The sequence below is a fragment of the Pungitius pungitius genome, chromosome 21 (genome assembly GCF_949316345.1).
Source record: "Pungitius pungitius chromosome 21, fPunPun2.1, whole genome shotgun sequence".
Taxonomy (NCBI): Eukaryota; Metazoa; Chordata; class Actinopteri; order Perciformes; family Gasterosteidae; genus Pungitius; species Pungitius pungitius.
In genome coordinates, this window is record NC_084920.1 from 15,964,531 (window position 1) to 15,986,843 (window position 22,313).

Sequence of the window (22,313 nt, forward strand, 5' to 3'; positions counted from 1 at the left end):
ACATGTCTTTTTTCATCTTTTCTTGCTCAATCAAAACGAGAGCGGCCTCAACGAGCGTGACACGACTAGTGCTGACACGGCACCAACGGAGATTACATCAGAGAGGTAAAGTAGGCTAATACATGCAGGCTGTATTTACAGCACAGTAGTGCTGAGGCATATAGAGCAAAGGAAGTATATTGAGGTATTGGTGCTTTTATATAATATTTACAGAATGAAAGTTGATATGATGGATAGGTGGGCAGAGGCAAGTAATTGACAAGCTAGAACAGTCTGGAAAGTTCCCAAAAATCATCACTTCACTGCAAAAGAACCGTTAAAATCCCAAAACCGCCAACCAATAGAAGCTGGGCTCCAAAACATCCCGCAAAAGGCAGAACTCCAAAAACGATTATGGAACAAAACAGGACAAACTAAACTTATAATCATGAGGTTTAGGTAATTTAGATCCTTTTCTAAAACTGTGTGAGTGTCCTAAAAAATCCTATCAACAGTACAGCAACATTGTTTGTGGACTACGAGCATCCTTCTCAAACCACAGACAAATATCCTTTACCCAAACTGCAGAAACGATAACGGTGGAGGAGCAGATTGACCACGTGTTCACCACCTCGTGCCCCATGAGACAAACAAGGCTGTGACACAGGAAGCTGAAGAACACAGTGGAGCATTTAGCAGATCAACAGCCAGTTGGTGGAGACGCAAACAGAGCTTTAAGGAGGCTGATCACTTTCCCAGGCTTCCCTGTGTCACAAAAATCATAAAAGATTTGCATTTGACGTATTAATGTTATTTCTAAGAGACGGCTTAGCCATCGTACCTGTTCACACGGCATGTGTCTACTTCTCAAGGACTGAAATATGTAGCATTTCTCATTAAGGATGATATTAAAGACGACTCTGCAGGCGTCATCTGATTACTGTACAAAGTGAAGCAACCACTGCTTGTCGTTATAATCTCTTCATTAAAGATTCAGTGTGATGTACAGTCTGTCTGTTAACCCCGCTGTGGTCAATTGGATCTGTCACTGAGGAATGAATGGCTGTTCTTTAGATAATATTATGGAGAATTCAATCAGTAGTCAATAAATCACAGAGTGAAGTGAGGGTGGGAAACAAAGACAGCAGCTCAGCTGAGCTCCTGTGAAGCCGCTTTGTGTCGCGGTCACAATAAGAGCCCACTGGAGACATGGATAGATCTCCTCATGGGCCGCCACCCCCCCCCCCTCCCTGCGGCCCCTCCTTGCAGCCAGTGGACTCACGCCGAGAGATCCGATACAACAGCTTCCTCTGTTGGCCTGTTGCCTTGTATGAAACCGCAATGGTAATCGCCCTCAGATGCCACATTAGGATAGGATTGCAGGGAGGGGGCGGGGGGAATTGGCTCTGAAAAGAATATTTAGGGGGGAAAAATGGAGGTCACAATTGTGCTTTCGAAGAAACAGAGAGGCATCCTTCAGGACCATCACACAGAAACGTCCGGAGTCCCTTAGGGGAAGTGTGGCCTGGTGACAGCGTTGTCATCAAGTGGACATTAAAGATCGCGGAGCACTATGTGCCACATAATGGGAAGATTCAAATTCCTCCTGACAGACAACCTGCTATTCATGCAGACTTTCTTTAAAAAGTTCAAGAAAAGGACAATGGGTTCCCATTCAAGAACCAAAATTGATGAGACCGGCATTTAATCGACGCTAACAGCAAAAAGGGTTCATTTGATATGCTGCCCTCGAACTGGAAAAAAATTCTCAATGAAATGTGGACATAATAACGCACAGAAGTTAAAAAGATGAACATATGCACACAATGACGCTCGGCTTCAACTCTTCAAATGCTTCTCCAGAGAGTAAACGAACCTCCTCGTGCGCCATCAACTCAGCTCTCAGTGAAAAAGCTAGTTAGCATTTCATCGCAAAGACGGACGTCACAGGCGGAAACATCTGCCCGTTCTTCAGCGACCTGCTGATGCACACACCAACTGTGCAGCCACCGTCTAAGCCTCGGCAATCTGTCTGATGTCCCGTCCTATTTCCGTCTCTCTGTCTCCGGGCTGGAAAAGCAAAAGGAAACCAGCAAGCGACTTTCATCGCAGAGGACGGATTAAAATGCATCGGCGGGTTGAAAGAGGGATTAGTGGGACCGCACATGTATGGTCGCGTCCCCGAGAGAACAACGAGTGCAGAGTGTGGATTTATTGATAAACTGGTCTTTTGTTCGGCACAACGAGGCCGTCGCGTCACAAACAGAGAGAGATGCTGAAAGGTTCTTTTGTCTTTCCGGGTTACGGCCTCCGGTACGTCGGCAGATGACGGGCTGAGCTGACTCGCTCCACTGGGGGGGGGGGGGGCGCTCCATCTGCGCCCTCCTATGTGCTCTGCTGGTGTCACTGGGACGGTGATACATTTGCGTGGAACCGGCACCAGATGGTCGCAGATAACAACAGACACCTCCGTGCGCATGTGATCCTCCATCCGTGTGTTGCGTTGTGGGAACCTGACACGTCGGGCATCGCACCAAAGGTCCGTAAACCTCGAAGCTCAACGCCACCGGGACGGATGAAAGCACCTTTCGAATGGCGTCCGCTCTGCAAAGATCTAAATGTCTCTGTTCTGTCCACGAAGAAACGAATAGTCAGACATTGGAAACACAATCCTCCCAGAAATGAAGACACGGTTGTTACAACGCGCTGGACGTGCGAGAGGAAGACGAAAGACACCAAGAAACCCCAAATGTCCCTGAGCTCACAGACGCTACCACACGTCATGTTGGCTTCCGGGTTTACAGCTGTGTGTGTGTGTGTGTGTGTGTGCGTGTGTGTGTGTGTGTGTGTGTGTGTGTCGGCTTCATACCAGGCGAAGCACTTCCACTTTTCATTTTGAGAATAGAAGTCAGGGCTTGTTTTTCCAGTGAAGTAGTTTAAGGTTCATTTTAAGGACGGCTAAAGGAGCCTTTCTACTTTCACCTTGACTTGACTCACTCTTTTATTCAAATGATTTTCTATTTCTTTGATGTTTGTGACTGTGTGGATTTCATTGCTAGCTACAGTATATAAAAGGGAAATGAGGTTTGACTTCTTTTATCGGTGTGTTTTTCTTTTATTGTACGGGACATGAAGCTAAATCTATTTTGTGGGCCGATGTTTGTTGTTGTTGGAGGATCAGAACTAAAATATCACTTGGAAAATGCATGAAGCATTTTAAGGAGCCCCTAACAACACACGTCATATGGAAACATAATAATACATCCATTATTATGTTTCCATATGACATGATATTGAGTTACGTTACTGTTATAACTCATTACGTCTTGAAATAAACAATTACCTTGCAGCACAGAGCGCTGTGAGCACGTTTAATAAAAGCTTATTCATATTTAATGTATTGCATGTTCATTTTACATCCCTCCTGCGTAGCAAGTCTCCCACCAGGGGGGCAGCTCTCCAGATAGGACCAGGACAGAGAAGACTTTAAATAAAGCTTCACTAAAAGTTTCCCTCTAAAAAAGTAGCAAGCAAACATTGAATTCTTCTCTGCAGGTACACGAGTCACTTATTCAGTTGGATCTCATCCAACGAGTATATGCTTTCGCCAAAGAAGAACAAAGTCTGGAAGGTCCTTACAGAACCTCAACACTCCGGACCCTGGGCCCTGGTCCCTGTTTCCATAGGACCTGTACTCGGCAGGTGTGTGTGTGTGTGTGTGTGTGTGTGTATGCTACTGCAATTTGACCCAAAACTTTCTACCATCTTTACAAACAGGAAGCCACAAAACCAGCCCTTAATGACACAGGTCAGTAGTTTAATCGTCTCTGTGGGATTTCTGCACGGCAAGAAACCAAAACTGCCCCCTTTCATCTCAAATCTGTGTGTGTGTGCGCGCGCGCGTGTGTGTGTGTGTGTGTGTCTGTACACCCCGTGCATGCAGCATGATTTACTACAGTATTTTGGAGTTTGATATATAAAGGGGATTTTGCCGGTCTCTGCCTCTCCATCACACGCGCGCACAGACACACACACACACACACATCCCTCAATGAAGCGCCCCATGACTTTCCCCTCCAGCCTTATAAGGCATTAATATAACAAGGTGAATAATGTGAAGGAAAAAAATATAGTATAAAAAAAGTATTCCTCAGACACAAGAAGAGTAAAGTCTACACACCTGTTCCTCTCACTTTAATGTCCCCAATATCATGAGTTTGAAAAGCTTGAAGCTTGAAAGCCAGTCCAGATGTGTTCAGCTAACGTTACGTCACGCATTAACGGACACCGTCACCCACGGGTCTCCCACTGCTCGGGGGGGAGACCCGTGGGTGACGGATCTCGCGCTCATACCTGGGGGGGGGGGGGGGGGGGATGCTGGCCACCCGGTGCTCCCTCCGGCCGTTCCGCGCTTACCTTACAACGGAGTCCGGGTCCTGCCTCCTGCCCCAGAGACGCGCCGACGGCTCTACCGCCGGGTCACCATGGGTTACACCTCCGCACGCGCGCGCACGCGCTCCCCCTCTCAGGTGCGAGCTCCAGGTGTTGGCGAGCCGATGAAGATGTGCAACGTGAGCCGGAGGGAACAGCTGAAGCGCGGCCACGGCACACGGTTGGCGTGACAGAGATCCGTCGGCCCGCCCACACCGACTCGATGTCAGAACACCGAGCGACCCGCTGTCCGCCCGCCGGCCTCACGGCGCCGCCCGGCGGCCAGACCGGGTCACCGCACGGAGGTGTTGGGGAGGCTCGTCGGTGGTAGCTGACATTTCTCCTTATGGTCCTTCATCTGACCATGATGTCTCTCATGTGAAAAGGAGGACAGGACACAAAGGACCATCCTTATGGTTATATGTTGGGCTCCAGGTGTTTGTGGGCGTGGTCGGGATCAATTCCCACTTTTGGTGGAGTGATGAACACCTGAAAGAATAAAGGGTGTGATTATTGTCAAAAAGGGTGTGATTATTGACATTTTGGTTTCTGTGTCTATTGAAAGACACAACTGACGTCATCACTTATTTACAGTTCAACCATTGGCCACAGGAAGTGGTCACAGCGAGATTCAGAAGCTCAACTAACAGTCAGAGAGCATTTGACTCCTTTTAGAAAACACTAACAGCAGCATCCATTTGTTTTTGAATGTCATGTTTTGAATCCAATGGAAGAAATGTTTAATATTTAGACCCTGTAATCCTGTTAAAAAAAAAGAATCTATTCTGAAAATAAAACATAATTCTCTTGATAATCTTTCCATGTGAAATTGAATGTTCTGGAAGGTGTGTGCATGCAGCGGTTTGCAAAGACAAACCACACACCCCCATGTGACCTGCAGGTCGATGCAGCCTGCAAACAGGAAGCTCTGCAGGCAAACCGCTGTTTGGGGAGCGAGTCTGAGCACCAACTACAATCCAAAAGTGTTTTCATCAAGTGTTTGGTGCGTTTTGGTTTCAATCTCTTTCAATGTATTTAGCACGTTGGCACATGTAGAGTTTCATATTAAATATACTTACACACAAATATCTGTCTCCATGCTTCAAACGCCTGCTCAAATCAATAAATCAAACTCCATTAATATACCATTCATGTGGAAATTTCAGAAAATGGTTGAGTTACTCTAAATTTGCTATCAATAATAATGATAAATGCCATGTATTGGCACATATGTTACACATGGAGTCATGTGACTTGTTCATGTTTCCATGATGAGAGAGAGGACTGTGCAAATAGTGCTAATAGTATTGATTAAAGCATTTTAAAATATTTTAAGACAATTATTAACTATTATTCTCTGCTATCCCTTCAAAAATGAGAGAAAGTGAAGAAGAGAATGAGTAACTGCATTAATTCTCTTTGTCTCTAGCAGATATAAAATGTCAATACAGTTAAAAGTGTCATTACTGTCTATAAAAGGGCTTATTGAGCGATAATGCACAGTAGCTGTTCACATTGACCCCATTGTTGCGCGTCACTGAGCACTCACAGTAACACGTTGTGTGACCTTCAGTTGACATTTTAGCTTTTAGCTCGTTGGCGATCGCCAAAAAAACCAGAAATCCCACAAACGATCATTTTGAGGCGACGCGAGCTTTCCCAACCGGACATTAAGGTTCACATCGTATCAGCTGGTCAGCGTGAGGTCACCTGACCTCGGCCCACAAACACTCCTCAGAGTGTTCAGGTGAGTTTTCCATTCCTTCTTTTTTTAATTTTTAAATTTGTTCAATTTAGTCTTTTTTCCTCCAAGAATTCGGAATCTATTAAAGTCACCACAAAAACATGGAATTTCTCATGTTCATTTAAAGCAGATGTTTCTTCACAGGCGCACAACAATGTGGGCCTGGCCTGTGGAAGAGCTCCTCAGCCAATCAGGACACGCCCCGACCCCCCCCCCCTACTGCTCTCTACACACAAAAAGTGGCCCCCGAGGAGGTTTTCAAACGTCTCTCTGCGAGCAGCTTGGGTTTCCATTTGTGCAGCAGTAAGACGACCGGGATGAAGGTCCTGGTTCTGATCCGCCTGCTGGCGGCTGCTGCGACCTCCGAGGCGGTAAGAGGTCGCCTCCACACGGCCGCGCTGACGAGTCCCAGCATTCAGATGTGAGATCTATCTTCATGCTCTCCAGGTCTCATCGAGGGGAGAAAGACAACGGGCGTCGTCTGGTTTCTCTCCCCCCCACTCCTCCTCCTCCTCCTCCTCCTCCTCCTCCTCCTCCTCCCCCTTCTCCTTCAGAAGTTCAGGTAGGAATGTCTCCCTTTGCCGTCGCTCCCCGTTGGCCCCTCTGTTGAAACACGTCTCCCCCCCCCCGTGGTGCAGGAGGCGTCTGTCTGAACGGAGGCCGCTCCGTCCCCTCCCTGACCTCCGGCGACCACCTGTTCTGTTTGTGCGCCGACGGGTTCCAGGGGAGCCGCTGTGAGACGGGTGAGCGGCCGCCCCCCCCCCCCCCCCCCCCCCCCCCCCGCAGCGGACCAGGCCAACTGCTACGAGGGCGTGGGCCTCTACTACCGAGGCACGCGCTCCACGTCGGAGAGCGGGCGGACGTGTGAGGAGTGGGACTCGGACACCAGGGAGCGCTTCATGGCTACAGATGTGTACGCGGGGGGGCACAACCACTGCAGGTGACCTTTGTACCTGCAGAAGGCCTCGGAGCCTCAGTCTTAGACACCTCCAACACGGTTTCCATGTGTCGCTTTGTCTGATGTTAGCTTTGTGGTCCTTTTCATAGTCGTGTCTGTTGTTCATAAAGAGCCTGAGGAGATATCCAGAGAGGCGCCTGGTCTCGACATCAAGCGTTTGCCTCTCAGCTCGAATGTGTTTGATTCCACATCAGAGCAACGGCCCAAATGGTCATAAACATTCAGCCATTATCTTCTGTGCACATTCCCTGTCATTGACTCAATGTTCTTGTCAGGACACGACATCGGTAAGAGCCCGCACGCATGGAGCTCGCGTCGATGACCCGCGCATTGACCCACGCGTGCTGCAGCTCTGCTGCAGCTGCAGGCCAGGCGGGGGAGGTGCTCCACGGAGAGCGACTCGGTGAGGGCCGTCTGCCTGCCGCCCCCCGGGCAGGAGCTGCCCCCCGGGTTCACCTGCGAGATCGCCGGCTACGGGAAGGAGAACCAAAGTACGTCCTCCCTCCCGATGCTTCTCGCCGTTCTTTCTCCCCTTTGTTAAAACGTCACCAAAGGTAAGGAGACTCGTCCCCGCCCCCCCCCCCCCCCCCCCCCTCTCCCTCCCCCCCCCCCACAGGCCTGTGGTACAACTCCCCCGTCCTCCGGGAGGCTCAGGTGAGCCTCATCGACGGCGACGTGTGCCGACAACCCGACTATTACGCAACCTCCATCAGCGACAACATGTTCTGCGCCGGTGGCCCGGACTGGAGCCAGGATGCCTGTGAGGTACGAGTCCTGACGGGTGTTTGCTCAAAGGATCGAGTCGTCTTTAATGCTCCCCCCCCCCCCCGTCAGGGAGACTCTGGAGGGCCTCTGGTGTGCGAGGTGGGCGGGAGGCTCTTCCTGTTTGGCGTGGTCAGCTGGGGAGACGGCTGCGCCAAGAAGAAACGGCCCGGCGTCTACACCCGAGTGGCCAACTACAACAGGTGGATGGAGGAGAAGGCGGGGCTTCCCCCTTCCCTCACCTCCGGCGCCGCGTTTCCTGAGAAGTGAAGACCCGAAAACGACCACGAGGTCCTGTGTTTTAGGTCTGTTGTGTAACCGCTTTACAATCTACACGTGATTAACAGGCAGGAGAAGTGGAAGAAGGGTCGACTACACCTTTTGTACTAAACATGACACTTATGTTTTTATATAGAAATTTAATTTCAATGCATAAAATATTGCTTTGGGAAACTTTTTTTTATATCTTTTTTATTGCAATGACATATTCTTTAAAGATATAGGGTATATTTTAGAAGATTTTCTTTGCAGAATGTGTTAACATTATTGCCTTTTTGTAATGTAATGTAATTTTATAGAGTAATCACCACAATATTTACAAACAAATGTTAAAATTGTGGTAAATATGCACCTACTTCGACCTTTAATTAATTCCCCCTGTTTAGGAGAATAATATTATTTTCTATTGTGTTCTGGATTTTTATGCTGTTAAGCTAAAAGGCTCATATTATGAAACATGTTTTAATGCATAAATTTGTACTTTTATATTTTGTATTTGGAAATAACGTTTCAGCACAAATGTCCTGACCTGAAATGAATGATAAACTGTAAATATTGATCCAGATCCCAGAGACTCTGGGGCCTTTCGTGATGTTTCTACAGCTGTGTTTAATGTCTCTGTTTCATAATGATGCTCCATTGCTTCATAATGTTGTAAAAAACTACCAAGGAAAAGTGGTCACTTTAAATGTGTAAATATAAAATATACTTCCATTTGACCACAAGATGGAGTTATTGTAGTAACAGTGAAACACAGGAGACAGAAGGAGGTTGATTTTTCCTGTAAAACGGGTTTTGATTCAAATCTATTTTTCTTATATGTTCTGAACAACAGCAGAAGAATGAAGATGTGGCCAAAGACCACCAGCACACATTGATTGTGATTTTTAATAGAGATTCGGGGGTTCAAGTCATTGACTCAGCAGGTAGTTTTATTTGGTACTATAAATAGTACATTAAGTACTGACTGGTAGTGATTAATACCAGTCTGCACAGTGACAGGCAACTGGAATGTACTTTATCTGACGTTCTGGTAAAAATATTCTGCAGTTTAATGTGGAAACCTTTGGATGAAAAGTACAGCCACATTTTAAACCCTCTCTGGTAGTTTAGTGCATTTATTTTTTTGTCTGTGCACCTTGAAGTGGTTTTGGTTGGTTGGACTGGGAGTGGTGATGATGAAGGCTGGTTCTACGGGTCGAACCAGTAGAACTTCAGCAGAGGCCGCTTCCTCCTACGAGGCTCGGAGTGGAGACGTCGCATCCATCAGCCTTGCAAAGGATTGTGGGTCGGCATGTTGGCTGGCGGCCTGCTAACGTCCTGGTAGTTCTGGAGTTGTGCGTTGCACACACTTTGCATTGTGAAAGGACTAAATCTTGTTCTGGTTTATTCGATATTTTGATACTCACACGCTTCAGTTATAAATCAAACTAGAAGTACTTTGGCAATACTATAATTATATTTGACTCAAATACTGAACTCAAAATCCAAAGTATTATCAGAATTCTATTCGTTTTGTGGTAAGTAATCCGTCCGTGTGAATGTGTCCTTCATCACTTCCCTTCAGTTGGATCCAGTTCCTCAAACACAAAGCAGAAAGTAGACGTCTGTTGTTTCAGGTTTTTACTCCTTCACAAAGTAACAAAACACACAAGAAATCCATTAGAAGAAACAAGGGGCTCTTTCATATGAACCAGTTTGTTCTCTAAAATGAGTCATCAGACGTTTCGGCGGTCTGACGGGTTGTGGAGGCAACTTTTTTAATCTTTTCAGAGCTTCGGGTATTCTGAGGGCAGCTGTTGTACAGCTGTGAGAGGACAGCTTAAAACACACACACTAAAACATACATGTTCACACACTGACACGCCTTCTGTGTGAGGTGTGTCTGTACCTGTGGGAGGAGGCGGGACTTCACACTTGTCTCCAAACCGAAGCCCGACCTGTTTTCAGAGGACGCTCTGCCATCCCTCGCCTCGTGTCACATAAAGCAAAGTAAGTGCATTTACCTTCAGATAAATAGGCGTAATTCAACCATTTTAGGAAAGAACAACATGTGGAGGTGACAGTGGTGGATGGAGATGCTTCTGGCCGTTGCTCCTGCTCGTGTCTCATGTTGTTCAGGTTCCGTTGGAGCTGAGCTGAGTTCTTTCCCGTTCCCTGTCCACAGCTCGTCACCATGCCGGAGAACGCAGAGTCCCACTCGCACACCATCACCACCAACCGCAACTGCACGGTGGAGATCACCAACGTCAGCTCCGTCTTCTGCCTCGTCAACCCCAAGTGAGAGCAGCCCCGTCCCTTCCTGTCTGTCCACCTCCTACTTACTTCTTTTAATTCCACTTAAATTAGAGGTTATACATTTGATCACAAACGTATTCTTTAACATTGTTAGAGATCATTTTTAAATGATGGTGTGGCATTGTTTAAATTAAAAATGTGCTTTGAATGTCCTTCAAATGCTGTGATGTTTATTTATTTTATGTTTCAGCCTCAGATGTGTAAAATAATCCAAAACTTCATCAACTCAGAGAAAAGTGGAGCAAAGTAAAAATATATTAAAACAGATTCTTATTTTTTTAAGTCTAAGGAGCCCTCAGATCTATCTGGTGGTCTTTTGGAGGGACCTCACCCTCATGCTGGGAACCACTGCACTAAACATAAGAACAGAACATGTTTTAGACTTTAAGCCCATTCATCATATTATAAGAATACATATATATAGAATTCACTCGAGCAGGATTCTATCACAGCCCCAGTGCAGTATGAATACCTCTACCCCCCCCCCGCAGGGTGCACATGGAAAGCGGCTTCGTCTACAACCCGCCGCAGCCCACCCTGCGCACCGCCAAGACCGAGGTGTGCTCCTTCACCAAGGACGACAACACGGCCACGGGCGCTGTGGGGGTCATGACCTACGAGCTGTTCGACATGCAAACGCGCCACTGCACTGAGCTCGTCGCCGTCATGTTCTCGGTGCCCTTCGACTACAGCTTCTACAAGAACTGGCTCGGCGTGGGCGTCTTCGAGCACACGCGGCCCTGCGACGCCAAGCTCTTCGACCACATGTACAAAGGGAAGGACTTCGCCAACTTCGTGCGCAGCGAGGCCAACGGCTCGGGGGTGACGTACCGCGGCCGCGCGGTGGACGTGAGGGCGTGCATGTCCGACGAGGGCAAGGCCATCGTCAAGCTGGAGCTGTACGACAAGATGGGCAAATGATGGGCCGAGGGGGAGGGGGGTCCACACCTTCAATGTGTGTGTCGTTCATGTCGTTCACGTCGTGTACGTCTTTAAACAAATAAAAAACACTTGATGAAATGGATTTCTGGTCTTTGGTGTTTCTTTACATGTGTTTGAATTGGAGTCTTCAGCAGGTAGAACACGTCTCCTGGTGCACTAAAGGGTGTGGACCTCACAGATTAAATGAGATCAAACAAATACCACAGTGCCGGGTCAGCCGGCTGCACCCTTCATTCCTCAGGAGACAATCGTGGGACTGAGAGCCAAGGGTGGAGATGGAGACCGTTTTTTTGGTTTGGGTGAGGCCACATGCATCTGCTGTGGGAGGTGACATTTTTGGGGGGGGAGAGTCCTCGACACGAGCGAGCCAGAGAGCGAGTCCTCTGTTTCCCATCCAGCATCGAGCGAGCAGCACACCTTTGACAGGTAAGCTCTCTCTTCTTTATAAACTCACTTAACTCACCCATTAACTCACTACTAAACCTTGTACTAAGCCGTATTTTGAATGCGACGCTGCTCCGTCGCAGCTTTACAGCAGAATCAACATGAGCGAGTCAGCAGAGGCTTTGGCTGCAACCAACACGAGCCGCAGGAACGTGAGCATCGAGATCACCAACCTCACCAACAGCTACTGCCTCATCGACCCCAAGTCAGTGAGCACACCTACACACCACATTCTACTTGTATTCTTGTGTATTTTATAGTATTGAAGTATCTACTACTGTAAAACTTGCTGTAATCAGTTTCTCTCTCAGTGTGTCCTTTGATTCATTTCCTTTGGACTCATAAATTAATGTTAAAGTGCAGCTTGATTAAAACTTAATTATCATACTTTTATTCCATTTTCTCTCTCTGCACAAATAAAAAGGGTTTACCTGGACAGCGGCAACGTCCACAGCCCCCCCCAACCCACCGTGCGCCCGCTGAAAACCGAGGTGTGCAACTTCAGCAAGAGCGGCGCCAAGGCCTCGGGCGCCGTGGGCGTCCTGACCTACGACCTCTTCGAGAGGCGGAGCAACAGCGCCAGGGAGAAAGTGGCCATCATGTTCTCCGTGCCCTACGACTACAACGCGTACAAGAACTGGTTGGCGCTGGCCATCTACCCGCAGGACAAGGAGTGCAACGAGGCGCTGTACAAGGAGATGTACTACAACAAGGAGCCCAAGGGCTTCGTGAGGCAGGAGGCGCAGGGCTGCGGCCTCACCTTCGAGGGCCACAGCTTGGACATCAAGGCCACCATGTCCCCGTTGGGCCGCGCCATGCTGAAGGTGGAGGTGTGGGACAAGCTCTTCACTCCCATGGGGCAGCAGCACCTCTGAGCCGGTCGTTTGGCCTTCCTTTTGGTTTGTAGTGGGCGTTGTGATTCTGTGCCACTTCATGCAATAAATCCAGTGTGATACGAAAAAGAAACGTGGCTCTTGTGTGATTATTACAAAGATAGATAGAAGATATTTATGAATACACTGTTTTGAATATAAAAACAAAAATCAAACACATTATTTGGTAAAACTAAGACACATAATGAGTTGGAGGTCTGGTGTTGTTTTTAATGACCAATGAAACCTGTGGAGGTGAAACTGTGGGTTGCAGAACCCAGACAGCAGAAGCCCTTCTGCATGTGTGTCACAAGGTCACCACCTAGTGGTCACCTCGGGATACCCGACCTTCTCCTGGCGTCACCACGCCTAGTTTAGGTCAACCCAAGGAAAAAAGGCCTGAAACACAAGATTGAGGAAGTTGCTGTAGTTTGCTTCCTTCGCAGTCGGTCAGATGAGAAAACAGAAAGTATGAAGCTCCAGCCAGCAGCTGAGCATGAAGCCTGGAAACAGTATGAAAACAAAGGTCTGAAAACCAGCCAGGCTGTTTATGCTAAGCTAAACCAACCTTCACCTGTGTATGTACCTGTATTTTTTTAAAGTAAATTCTCGGGTGTTCTCAATAGTTTGAATACTTTTAATTAGTAGATTTTTGCAACTTCACATTAAGCACATTTGGTGACTTATAGCCCCGTAGAGAGTTTTGCGAATGTTTATCATTATTTTAGGTAGGACGTATACACACATTTCGCATGGCACAGTACTTCATCTGATCCTCAATGAAGTGATATTAGGATCAGCGTTGGTAGATCATTCACTCAGAATGCGTTGGTGTCAGTCCGATCCCGAGCACTGCTCATAAAACACGCTGACGGCGACACCCAGTCGGTCCTTCAGATGCTCCTCCAGGGTCTTCAGAGGCATTCTTCTCACATCGAACCCCCTGAACTGTCTCTTGGCCTCCTGGCTGACGGGGACGATCTCCTCGGTGCTGTTGCGGTCGTTGCGTCCGATGGCGGCGTGCGTGGGGAAGGCCTCCCGCAGCTCCTCCGGCAGGCTGTGGTTGTAGACCGGGCAGCAGTAGGCGGACCACAGGTACTCGGGCACGGCCACGCGCCGGCCCCCCAGCCAGGGGCCGTCGCCCCGGTACGGGACGACACCGGTCACCACGTGAGCCTCCCCGAGGCAGAAGGCCGCCAGGCTTTTGTTGACGTGGTTTTCCAGGTCCTCCCAGGGCCCGTCGTTGGAGCCCGCCTTCTGAGGGACCACGTTGGTGAGGGTGAAGGTGGCGGCGCGGTCCTCGTGGATCTGGTGGTGGAGGCTGGGGTTCAGGTGGCCGCGGGTGTAGGTGGAGTTGATGTAGTCCGGCTCCACCGCCTGGCTCTCCACCACGTTGCGATCCAGAGGGCCCGGAGGGAAGGGGGCCATGTTGCCCTTGGCTCCTGGGTAGGCCAGCTGTCAAAGGGGGCATCAGAAGTGCTTAATGACAACAGGTAAAGGTAACAGGGTCCTTTCAGGGCCTCACAAAAAGATTCTGTTGGCTGCAATTCGAGAGAGAAATGATATCAAAACACACTGTGTTTAATTTGAGTATAATTACAGAACGGGAATAAAAAAGTGATTTGTAAAAATCATGGTGCAATTTAGAGTTTTGACCGTGTTCTTCACAGCATTCAGTTCACAAAGAGAGTTCCTCTTTACTCTGGCTAATTTGTTCAGTTCTTGTTTTTTACCATCGAGTCACTAAGCTCCATAACTGATGCCATCCTGGAACATCACATGTACAAAATAAGAAAAAAGGATAAAACATTCTTTTTTTGATCAGGTTGAAGATTAATGTCTTGTTTTACTGTAATATTATGGAAAATAAAACAAAATAATGTTGATAAACCAGTAAATTATAAATGTGACTTGTGCTTAAATTTGAATCAAAACCTGTATACATGAATCTTTTCAACGCCTCACTTCTAAACTTTTTTACATATTACATGTACAAACACATAGAAGAACAATTTACAGACTTAAAAACAAAAGAGAGAAGAATAACAAAATGGACCTTTAAACCATTAAAGTGAATTAGCAGTGTTTAGTAACAGTGGCACAATATCCTAAAACCTTATTAAACCTTATAATAATAACAACACACACTAAGTGAGTTTTTAGTGTCTGTGGCTCCCTACAAGATGGCCGAAGCCTTTTAAAAAAACACCTGGTTTCAATACGCTCACCTGCGGCTCGAACATCCAGGAGGGGGTGGGCCTCTTTCCCGCTGGCACAGAGTACGAATACGCCGAGAACCACGGCGAGCGGCGCGGCCGGCTGTACAGCGTGGCGAAGCGGTACTGGTCGTGATACCGTTGGCACACGGGGGTCCCCGTCAGACCTTTAGGGGGCCAAGACTTGTAGAAGACCTGCAGGCAGGGGGCAAAACCCCCGACGTCGGCCTCGCTCACGCGGCACCACGCGGCGGCGAAGACCAGCGGCAGCAGAGCGGCGAGCGGAGACATGGCGCACACGGGGGGGGAGCTGTTCTCCTCTTCCGTCCTCACGTGGCCTTGTGGGTAAAGCAGAAGCACGTTGGTTTCAGTCGAATCCCTTGAGTGTGACTTTTGGACTTGCTGCACTTTCAGCAGTCGTCACTTCTTCCTCTTCTGCGCACAAAGAGTTGAGTTCAGCCAGAAAACAAAGCACCTGATGTTTCCTCTTCTTTGTGGGGCCCTTGATAGGCGTGTTTGAGGATATCTCAGAGTAGGGAAGTGGGAGAGTGTCCACACACAGACACAAGCGTTGTGCATGTGACTCTCTTTGTGGATGCAGATAAACTCTCGTCGTTGACTGTCAGAACTTCTGAAACACTGCTTTTTGTGGAGCTGGTTTCATTTCCCCTTCAGGGGGCTCGGTTTTCACAATGTGAAGCGTGGAGTTGTGTGTTCCGTTAAAATATGGAAAACTGTAGAACACCCAGGGGGAAGGACATACATGTCTTGAGTCAAAGTTAGACGGAAATATTTTGCAGGTGTGTGAAACTAAAATAACTTTCACACCAAGGATCCAATTCGATTTGATCTTTCTAAGGGCTGTTTGGAAACTGAACAGATGTCAAATCCTTTCATTTAGTTTCAGTTCTCCCCAAAGGTTTAATGCAATGTTATGTTGTGTCCTGTGTACCCGGATGCACAAAAAGTAGTAAAGTAGTAACAAACCAGTAGAACCATTCAAAGTGTGCCATGACCTGTCAGCTCATATTTATCTTGTAAGCCAAAGATTTGTGTGTTTTTTTATGAGGAGGAGGTTCTTGTTCAGGTCAAAGCAGACCACCAACGAAAAGATCCGTTTTGGGAAGAGTGTATGCAGCACATGGAGAATGAGGGAGGGAGGGGGGGGGGAATGGAGAGGGGAATGGAGAGGGAGGGGCTCTGTGGGAAAGCGTTTTTCCTCTTGTCCCCTTCAAAATACATACTGAAGTCCGTTTGTTGTACCACCCTCCCCCAACTCCCTCTCCGCCTTATGCAACACATCAATTGGGATTTGGACTTTGGATTCTTGTCCATGCAGAGGCTGGTCTTCACTTTTCCACAGCAAACTTTAGAGTTTATTCCTCTCCTGAGATTCAAAGGTAAGTTTTTAACACTTTTGTTTCTTCCACAATGCATCTCAGGCGTCAGTTAAACGCCTCAACAGCATAACTGAAAAATAGAGACTGTGTTTTGCTGCGTGTGCAACTGATCTGCACCAACGAGTGTTAGATTCCTCCTTTAGAAACGTTCCTTTGCATGCGATGAACAGAGACTCAGCAGTTTTTAGCGTGTTCGCAGGTTCTTGCTGTGTGCACATAATGAGATCAGAAAGCATAACAGCAGGCTTAAGTTATCACAGGCATTCTCCTGGACTTCAGTTTGTGGAATCCACATTCCAGATTTTCCTTTTTTTAAGCCAGTTCCTGTGGACGTCCATGTAGTTATTTCCTTCTGGTACACAAGGTTTGTTATCTGCAGATACGTTCCCTTCTTGTTTTAGTTTATTTTCCTGGCTTAAGCTTGACTTGTACATCTTGTTTTCCCGAGGTCACTCGATGGCGTCCATCCAGGGGGTTCCGTGGTGCTTGCTTCTGCTGGCGAGCACCTCCCTCCTGACGAGCTGCGGTGTGCAGGCCGGAAAGATTCTGGTGTTCCCGGTAGACGGAAGCCACTGGGTCAACATGAACCTGCTGATCCAGAGCCTTCACTCCAGGGGCCACGAGGTCACCGTGGTCCGCACGGCCACCAGCTGGTACGTCAAAGAAAACGCTGCACATTACCGCTCCCTCACCGTCGCCTTGCCGGGAGCCATCAGCATCGAAGAGGAGGACTTCTTTGTGACCTTCCTGGTGAAGATGCTGGCGATTAACAAAGAGGGGCCGTCGATTAGCGGCTTCGTAAAGTTCTACTGGGAGATGCTCGGCACGCTGTCGAACATCCATCAACAAGCGAGCTTGTTGGCCGTGGAGATGTTCGAGAACAAGACTCTGATGCAAAGCATTCGCAACACTGGGTTCGACGTGGTTCTCCTGGACCCCGGGCTGCCGGTTGGAGTTCTGGTGGCTCATGAACTGAAGCTGCCGACTGTTTTTAATGTGAGGTGGATCACCAGTGGAGAGGGGCATTTTGTCGTGGCTCCGTCTCCGACGTCCTACGTTCCAACGTCGGGATACGCCGCGTCGGACAAGATGACATTCGCGCAGCGGGTGAAGAACACTTTCCACTATTTCCTCAACACATGCATTGACAGGTTTATAGTATGCCCTCATTATGACAGACTAGTAGAGAGGTACTTTGGTCCTGATGTGAAGTTCTATCACCTCCTACAAGGTGCCGACATTTGGCTCATGAGGGTGGATTTTGTCTTTGAGTTCCCTCGACCCACCATGCCCAACATCGCCTACATTGGCGGCTTCCAGTCAAAGCCTTCCAAGCCTTTGTCATCGGAGCTGGAAGAGTTTGTCGAAAGTTCAGGAGAGCATGGATTCATCCTGATGTCTCTTGGGACACTGGTGAATGGCCTACCCACGGAAATCACCTCTGAAATCGCTGCTGCTTTTGCCCAAATTCCTCAAAAGGTCATTTGGAGGCATGCCAGTGTCCCGCCCAAAAACCTGGGCAACAACACCCTGCTGGTGAAATGGATGCCCCAGAACGACCTCCTGGCTCACCCGAAGATCAAAGCCTTCGTGGCTCATGGCGGCACCAACGGGATCTACGAGTCCATGTACCACGGCGTGCCCATCGTGGGCATTCCCCTCATGTTTGACCAGTTTGAGAACATCTTGAGGTTGGAGGCGCGGGGTGCCGCTAAGGGGGTGGACGCCACCAAACTCACCCGTCAGAACTTTCTGGAAGCGATACAAGAGGTTCTCCAAAACCCCTCCTACAGGGACAACATGAAGCGTCTCTCGGCTCTCCATCGGGACAAACCGATGCATCCCATGGAAACTGCGCTTTATTGGATTGAGTTTGTTATGAGGCACAAAGGAGCTGCACATTTACGCACAGAGTCTTACAAGATGCCCTGGTACGCCTATTATTCTGTAGATGTTATTTGCTTTTTCCTGGCGGTCTTGTTGATGCTAACGGTCGTCATAGCGGGATCGGTGCGGATCCTTTGCTTTAGACTGTGCAGAAGGAGAAAAACCAAAAAGGAGTAGCTCACGTTGGATTAACTTACATTAAAGTTTTCAGGAGGCATGAAGATGTTCTGTACTCCAGCCAACTGAAATTACTCAACAACTCATGGGTTTACAATCATATTCCCAAGAGGACGTATCCTAATCTGTTTGGAATCCTGATTTTTAGTTTTAAGCAAAATGTCTCCATCAACTATTTGATGGTTTTGCCTTAAAGATGATGATTCTACAACACTACAGTGTTGGGTTGCTTGGATTAAAATGACTATAGAAATGAAACAAAACAAAGCTCAGTAGAAGTACTTTTGTTCACGTGGGACATAAACAGGAGTCTCGTGGGTGGAAGCACCTCAACCTCCATGGACTGAAGTGAAGGAAAAGAAAACGTAAATAAAAATGTAGTATGTTGTGCAGTTGGAACTTTGCTGTTAATTTATGTTGTGTATTATCTTCGTAATTGTCACAAAGAAAATGCAGTTCGGCATAATTGCAGAAACTCGTACTTGAAAATAAAGAGGTAAAAAGAAGCTTGAGAGATACTGTTTTTATTTCTTCCAATAGAACCAAGTATTGTTTTATTTTGAAAAAAGGAACATGTGCACTACCACCAGTCCCATAGCAGCACGATTGAATGCACAGTATGCATCAAACAGTCCGACAGCATCCTCCACAGGGAAAAGTATATGTACAACATGAAAGTAGAGAAACAAATGTTCTTGTTTGAACATTCCTTTTATTAAACATTCTTCTCACAGATCCATCTGTAGGATTCCTCACAGGAACCGTCCATCCAGGACCCGAGGGCTTGCTCGCTGGCATCCAGGAGGCCACAGTCTTCTCCTCGGGGGTCGTCCAGCTTCCAGTCGTCGGGCTCCGGCCCCAGTCCTGGTCTGCTCAGCCAGAACCTGCAGGAAAAAAGAAAGTCCCAGTTGTTATTTGTGTATATTATTGTCTGCAGAGAGATCCAAAAATATGAAAACTATGGACAAAGTAGTTAAAAACATAGTAAAATGTTCAAATCAGTCAGTGGTACCAGTGCTCTGACTTACTGGACTTCTGAAAGGACCCTGGTGCCGTCCACCCATCTCCACTCGCCCTCCTCCTCCCGGTCCGACAGGCCCATCCACAGCCGGCTGCAGCTCGGCTGCGGAACCGGGCCGCTCTGGAAGACAAAGCTCTACAAGGAGAACACACCAGTGAGATCACGTGACGTCATCGTAGGCCACGTTGGCTTTTCACGGTTGTTCCCCTCGCGTTGTCCTCCACCTGCTCCGCTTGGCTGTTGACGATGAGCAGGTCGCCCCCTTGTGTCCGGCACCAGGCTCTGCTGGAGCTCCAGGTGAGCGTTTGAGACGAGAAGAAGTAGCACTTGTTCTCGAAGAGTCTCCAGCTGTCAGGACACTTTCTGCAGATCCGTTCTGTGGAGGAAGAAACGAGGTGTTTGTCAACAGATGACTTACTGACTTTATGGATTAATCTGTGCCAGTAAATAATCCCCAATAAATGAATGATCTGTTTGTTATGGGCTGCTAATGACAATTTACAAAAAAAACTATTTATAATGAATTCAATGAAAGCTGCTGTCAACAGGCCCCGCCCTCGTACCTTTGGTCCAGGGAGTAACGACAGGGCAGTAGAGGTCCAGGGAGCGGAAGGCCTCCCGTACCGACTCCATGTCCCTTTTCTGCTCCTGGAGCTGCGTTAATTGGTGGCTCAGATCTTCGACCTCTCCTCGAAGCCGTCGGTTCTCCTCCCTCTCTCGAAGCAGCTCCTCCCCCAGCAGGCCGTTGGCCCCGGAGAGCCGCGGTCCCTCCTCCTCTGAGTCCAGCAGGCGCCGGGCGGTGTGGTTCCGCTCCACCGCCTCCCGGGGGAGGAGCCGCTCACGCTCCCACGCCAGTCGCAGGTTCGCAGAGGTCAGGTTCGCAATCCGCTCCGCCAGCTCGGCGCTCGCCAGACTCAGGGCCAGGTCGGCGGACCTCAGGTCGGCGGACCTCAGGTCGGCGCTGAGGGGTCCGGTCTGCTCCTGCAGCCGGAGGCCTCGCTCCTCCAAGAGGTGGTTGGCTCTCGTCAGGAGGCCGCCGCTGATGTTCTGGTTCTCCAACAGGAGGCCGTTCCACTCTGGCCCGCTGTGCGGCACAGCGTTGTCTAAAAGTTACACAAAAAATCAATCATCCTCAGTGGTGTCAGTTTATGATCCAACCCTTGAAAGACTAAACGTATTTTCCTTCGGGTTTGACTCATTAGATGTCGCTCCTGCTTCGAGCTCCGTCAGAACTTACAGACCGCAGCGCCGCAGCTGAGCAGCAGCAGCAGGAGGCAGAGGACGGAGACGCCGACCACCGGACAGATGGGCGCACGCTTCCCTTTGCGTCCGTTTCCCAGGAAACCGGAAGCTTCAAAACAACAACAAGATTGCACTCATTGTTTTTAGTAATGTTCATTGGATCTTCATCTTTTGTTCTATTATAGACGTAGATTTGATAACATCTGGTCTTTGTTATCAAGCCCATGGATTCTAGGATATTGTTTTTAATTTCTTATTTTAACTAAATTAAGGGGGGAAATCAAATCTTTACTTGTTTTCAATGTAAACCTGTAGTTTTTAATTAATATCTCTTGATTCTTGGAAAGCATTCTGTCTTGATGGAAGGTTAATTAGAGTTAATTTATAATCAAAGTCATAAATTTGATATAAAATGAAGATCTTTGGATTTATTTACAGACCAGCAAAGAGTCTTTCCTATTTAGCATTTGTAAGCAGCAGAAAAATAAGATATAAACACGTGTTAAAAGCAGAAATAATAACAACCAATGAAGATATTTTGTATTATTAAAATCTGATTTTACTCTGCTATCCTTCGTCCGCTAAGGATCTTGCTTTCACACGATTAACAGCTTTTACACAGTGAAATGTCATCACTCACACGTTTCCCCCTCCTGCTTGTCTGAGGTCACCGTTATTGACCCGGGGGACGGATTATTAATCCAGGGGAGCCACCGGCGTCCGACCATGTTTCCCAACAGCAATTCTGAGAGAGCAAAGAAAAGAACCAACTGGTGTAGTTTGTTGTGGAAACACATCGAGTCTTCTGTGTCTAGAACATGAAAACCTGTTTTACATGAATTGATGCTGTGGTTTTCCTGTTATGTATCATCAAAGAACACCTCAGCAGCAGTGAATCATTGATTCATCACCGCTCTGTAACTGTAAACGTGTTAGAGGAAACCTTCAGATGAAGTGCAATTTGAATGGTATTTTCACTTAATCTTGTATTTCATCAGCTAGTGAAGCCGACTTCTTAATGCTGTAATGATATTGTGATTTAAACCTTCATTCACATTGCTGGTAAACAAGCCACATACTCACAGCAGGCAGAGAAGGTCTGACACGTCGTCGTGTCCCGTCCTGGTTCTTCAGCCGCCAGCAGAGAGGCTCATTTATAGCCGACTCGCCTCATCCAGGAGGTGGAGGTCCTCTAATAAAGAACAATTCTGTTTGATGGCAGCTTATCTCTCCCTGAACAATGGTCTCTGAGGGCTCTGTCCCTGTGTGGCCTCCAACCCACCAGCCGGCTTTTTGTCAGCAATTTGATCTCCACATAGTTGAGGTTTTCTTGAGATGTTTAAGACTCCAGCCTTTAAATGAAACATATATATATACTGTATATATATATATATATATGTATATAAAGTCAGCAGTATAGGTTTTTACATGGTTTGGACCAGTAGATGTCACTGTGTCCTCTCTGGCCAAAAGTACATCACAAAATACATTTGTGTACTTTAGGCACATCATTGTGCATCATTTTGGTCTTCTTCCTTCCAATTAAGAAAAATATTAATGTCCAAGTATTATTCGATATTTTACGCTATTTTATTTTTTTCTGCTTTAAAAAATGATGATTGTTTTCAAACCATCTATCTACTAATCTTTGCCTTTTTACA

General features: G+C 47.7%; 6 protein-coding genes and 1 pseudogene across 9 annotated transcripts in view; 4 read left to right on the top strand and 3 right to left on the bottom strand.

Moving 5' to 3' along the window:
- The window catches only part of rhbdf1b (rhomboid 5 homolog 1b (Drosophila)), a 40,339-nt gene extending 35,734 nt beyond the window's left edge, over positions 1 to 4,605 (bottom strand). For all 3 annotated transcript variants that reach the window (XM_037463732.2, XM_062560154.1, XM_037463733.2), the window contains exon 1: positions 4,396 to 4,605. The gene's annotated coding sequence lies outside the window, so the exon portion shown is untranslated. The remainder of the gene's footprint in view (positions 1 to 4,395) is intronic.
- Positions 4,606 to 6,407: 1,802 nt separating this feature from the next.
- Positions 6,408 to 8,827, top strand: LOC119213010 (salivary plasminogen activator alpha 2-like; annotated as a pseudogene).
- Positions 8,828 to 10,000: 1,173 nt separating this feature from the next.
- On the top strand, positions 10,001 to 11,464 carry LOC119213035 (DELTA-actitoxin-Aeq1c-like). Of its 2 annotated transcripts, none has more exons than XM_037464029.2 (3): positions 10,001 to 10,145; positions 10,321 to 10,433; positions 10,943 to 11,464. In XM_037464029.2, exons 2-3 carry the CDS (start codon positions 10,330 to 10,332, stop codon positions 11,370 to 11,372), a joined length of 534 nt encoding a protein of 177 aa, XP_037319926.1. In that variant the 5' UTR covers positions 10,001 to 10,145; positions 10,321 to 10,329; the 3' UTR covers positions 11,373 to 11,464. The 2 variants fall into 2 exon arrangements, with proteins under 2 accessions (XP_037319926.1, XP_062416121.1); XM_062560137.1 differs by having other exon boundaries at positions 10,013 to 10,145; positions 10,275 to 10,433.
- A 273-nt stretch (positions 11,465 to 11,737) lies between these two features.
- On the top strand, positions 11,738 to 12,808 carry LOC119213413 (DELTA-actitoxin-Afr1e-like). The gene is made up of 3 exons (XM_037464690.2): positions 11,738 to 11,819; positions 11,921 to 12,042; positions 12,262 to 12,808. Exons 2-3 carry the CDS (start codon positions 11,939 to 11,941, stop codon positions 12,710 to 12,712), a joined length of 555 nt encoding a protein of 184 aa, XP_037320587.1. The 5' UTR covers positions 11,738 to 11,819; positions 11,921 to 11,938; the 3' UTR covers positions 12,713 to 12,808.
- Positions 12,809 to 12,926: 118 nt separating this feature from the next.
- Positions 12,927 to 15,607, bottom strand: LOC119213412 (endonuclease domain-containing 1 protein-like). Its single transcript, XM_037464689.2, has 2 exons — positions 14,938 to 15,607; positions 12,927 to 14,164 (listed from the first exon to the last, which is right to left on the bottom strand). Exons 1-2 carry the CDS (start codon positions 15,214 to 15,216, stop codon positions 13,544 to 13,546), a joined length of 900 nt encoding a protein of 299 aa, XP_037320586.2. The 5' UTR covers positions 15,217 to 15,607; the 3' UTR covers positions 12,927 to 13,543.
- Positions 15,608 to 16,182: 575 nt separating this feature from the next.
- LOC119213173 (UDP-glucuronosyltransferase 2C1-like) lies at positions 16,183 to 18,891 on the top strand. The gene is made up of 2 exons (XM_037464267.2): positions 16,183 to 16,325; positions 16,774 to 18,891. Exons 1-2 carry the CDS (start codon positions 16,217 to 16,219, stop codon positions 18,387 to 18,389), a joined length of 1,725 nt encoding a protein of 574 aa, XP_037320164.2. The 5' UTR covers positions 16,183 to 16,216; the 3' UTR covers positions 18,390 to 18,891.
- Positions 18,892 to 18,984: 93 nt separating this feature from the next.
- LOC119213255 (asialoglycoprotein receptor 1-like) lies at positions 18,985 to 21,546 on the bottom strand. The gene is made up of 6 exons (XM_062560255.1): positions 21,293 to 21,546; positions 20,648 to 20,761; positions 19,974 to 20,513; positions 19,635 to 19,786; positions 19,418 to 19,545; positions 18,985 to 19,273 (listed from the first exon to the last, which is right to left on the bottom strand). Exons 1-6 carry the CDS (start codon positions 21,447 to 21,449, stop codon positions 19,105 to 19,107), a joined length of 1,260 nt encoding a protein of 419 aa, XP_062416239.1. The 5' UTR covers positions 21,450 to 21,546; the 3' UTR covers positions 18,985 to 19,104.
- Between the last annotated feature and the right edge of the window lie 767 nt (positions 21,547 to 22,313).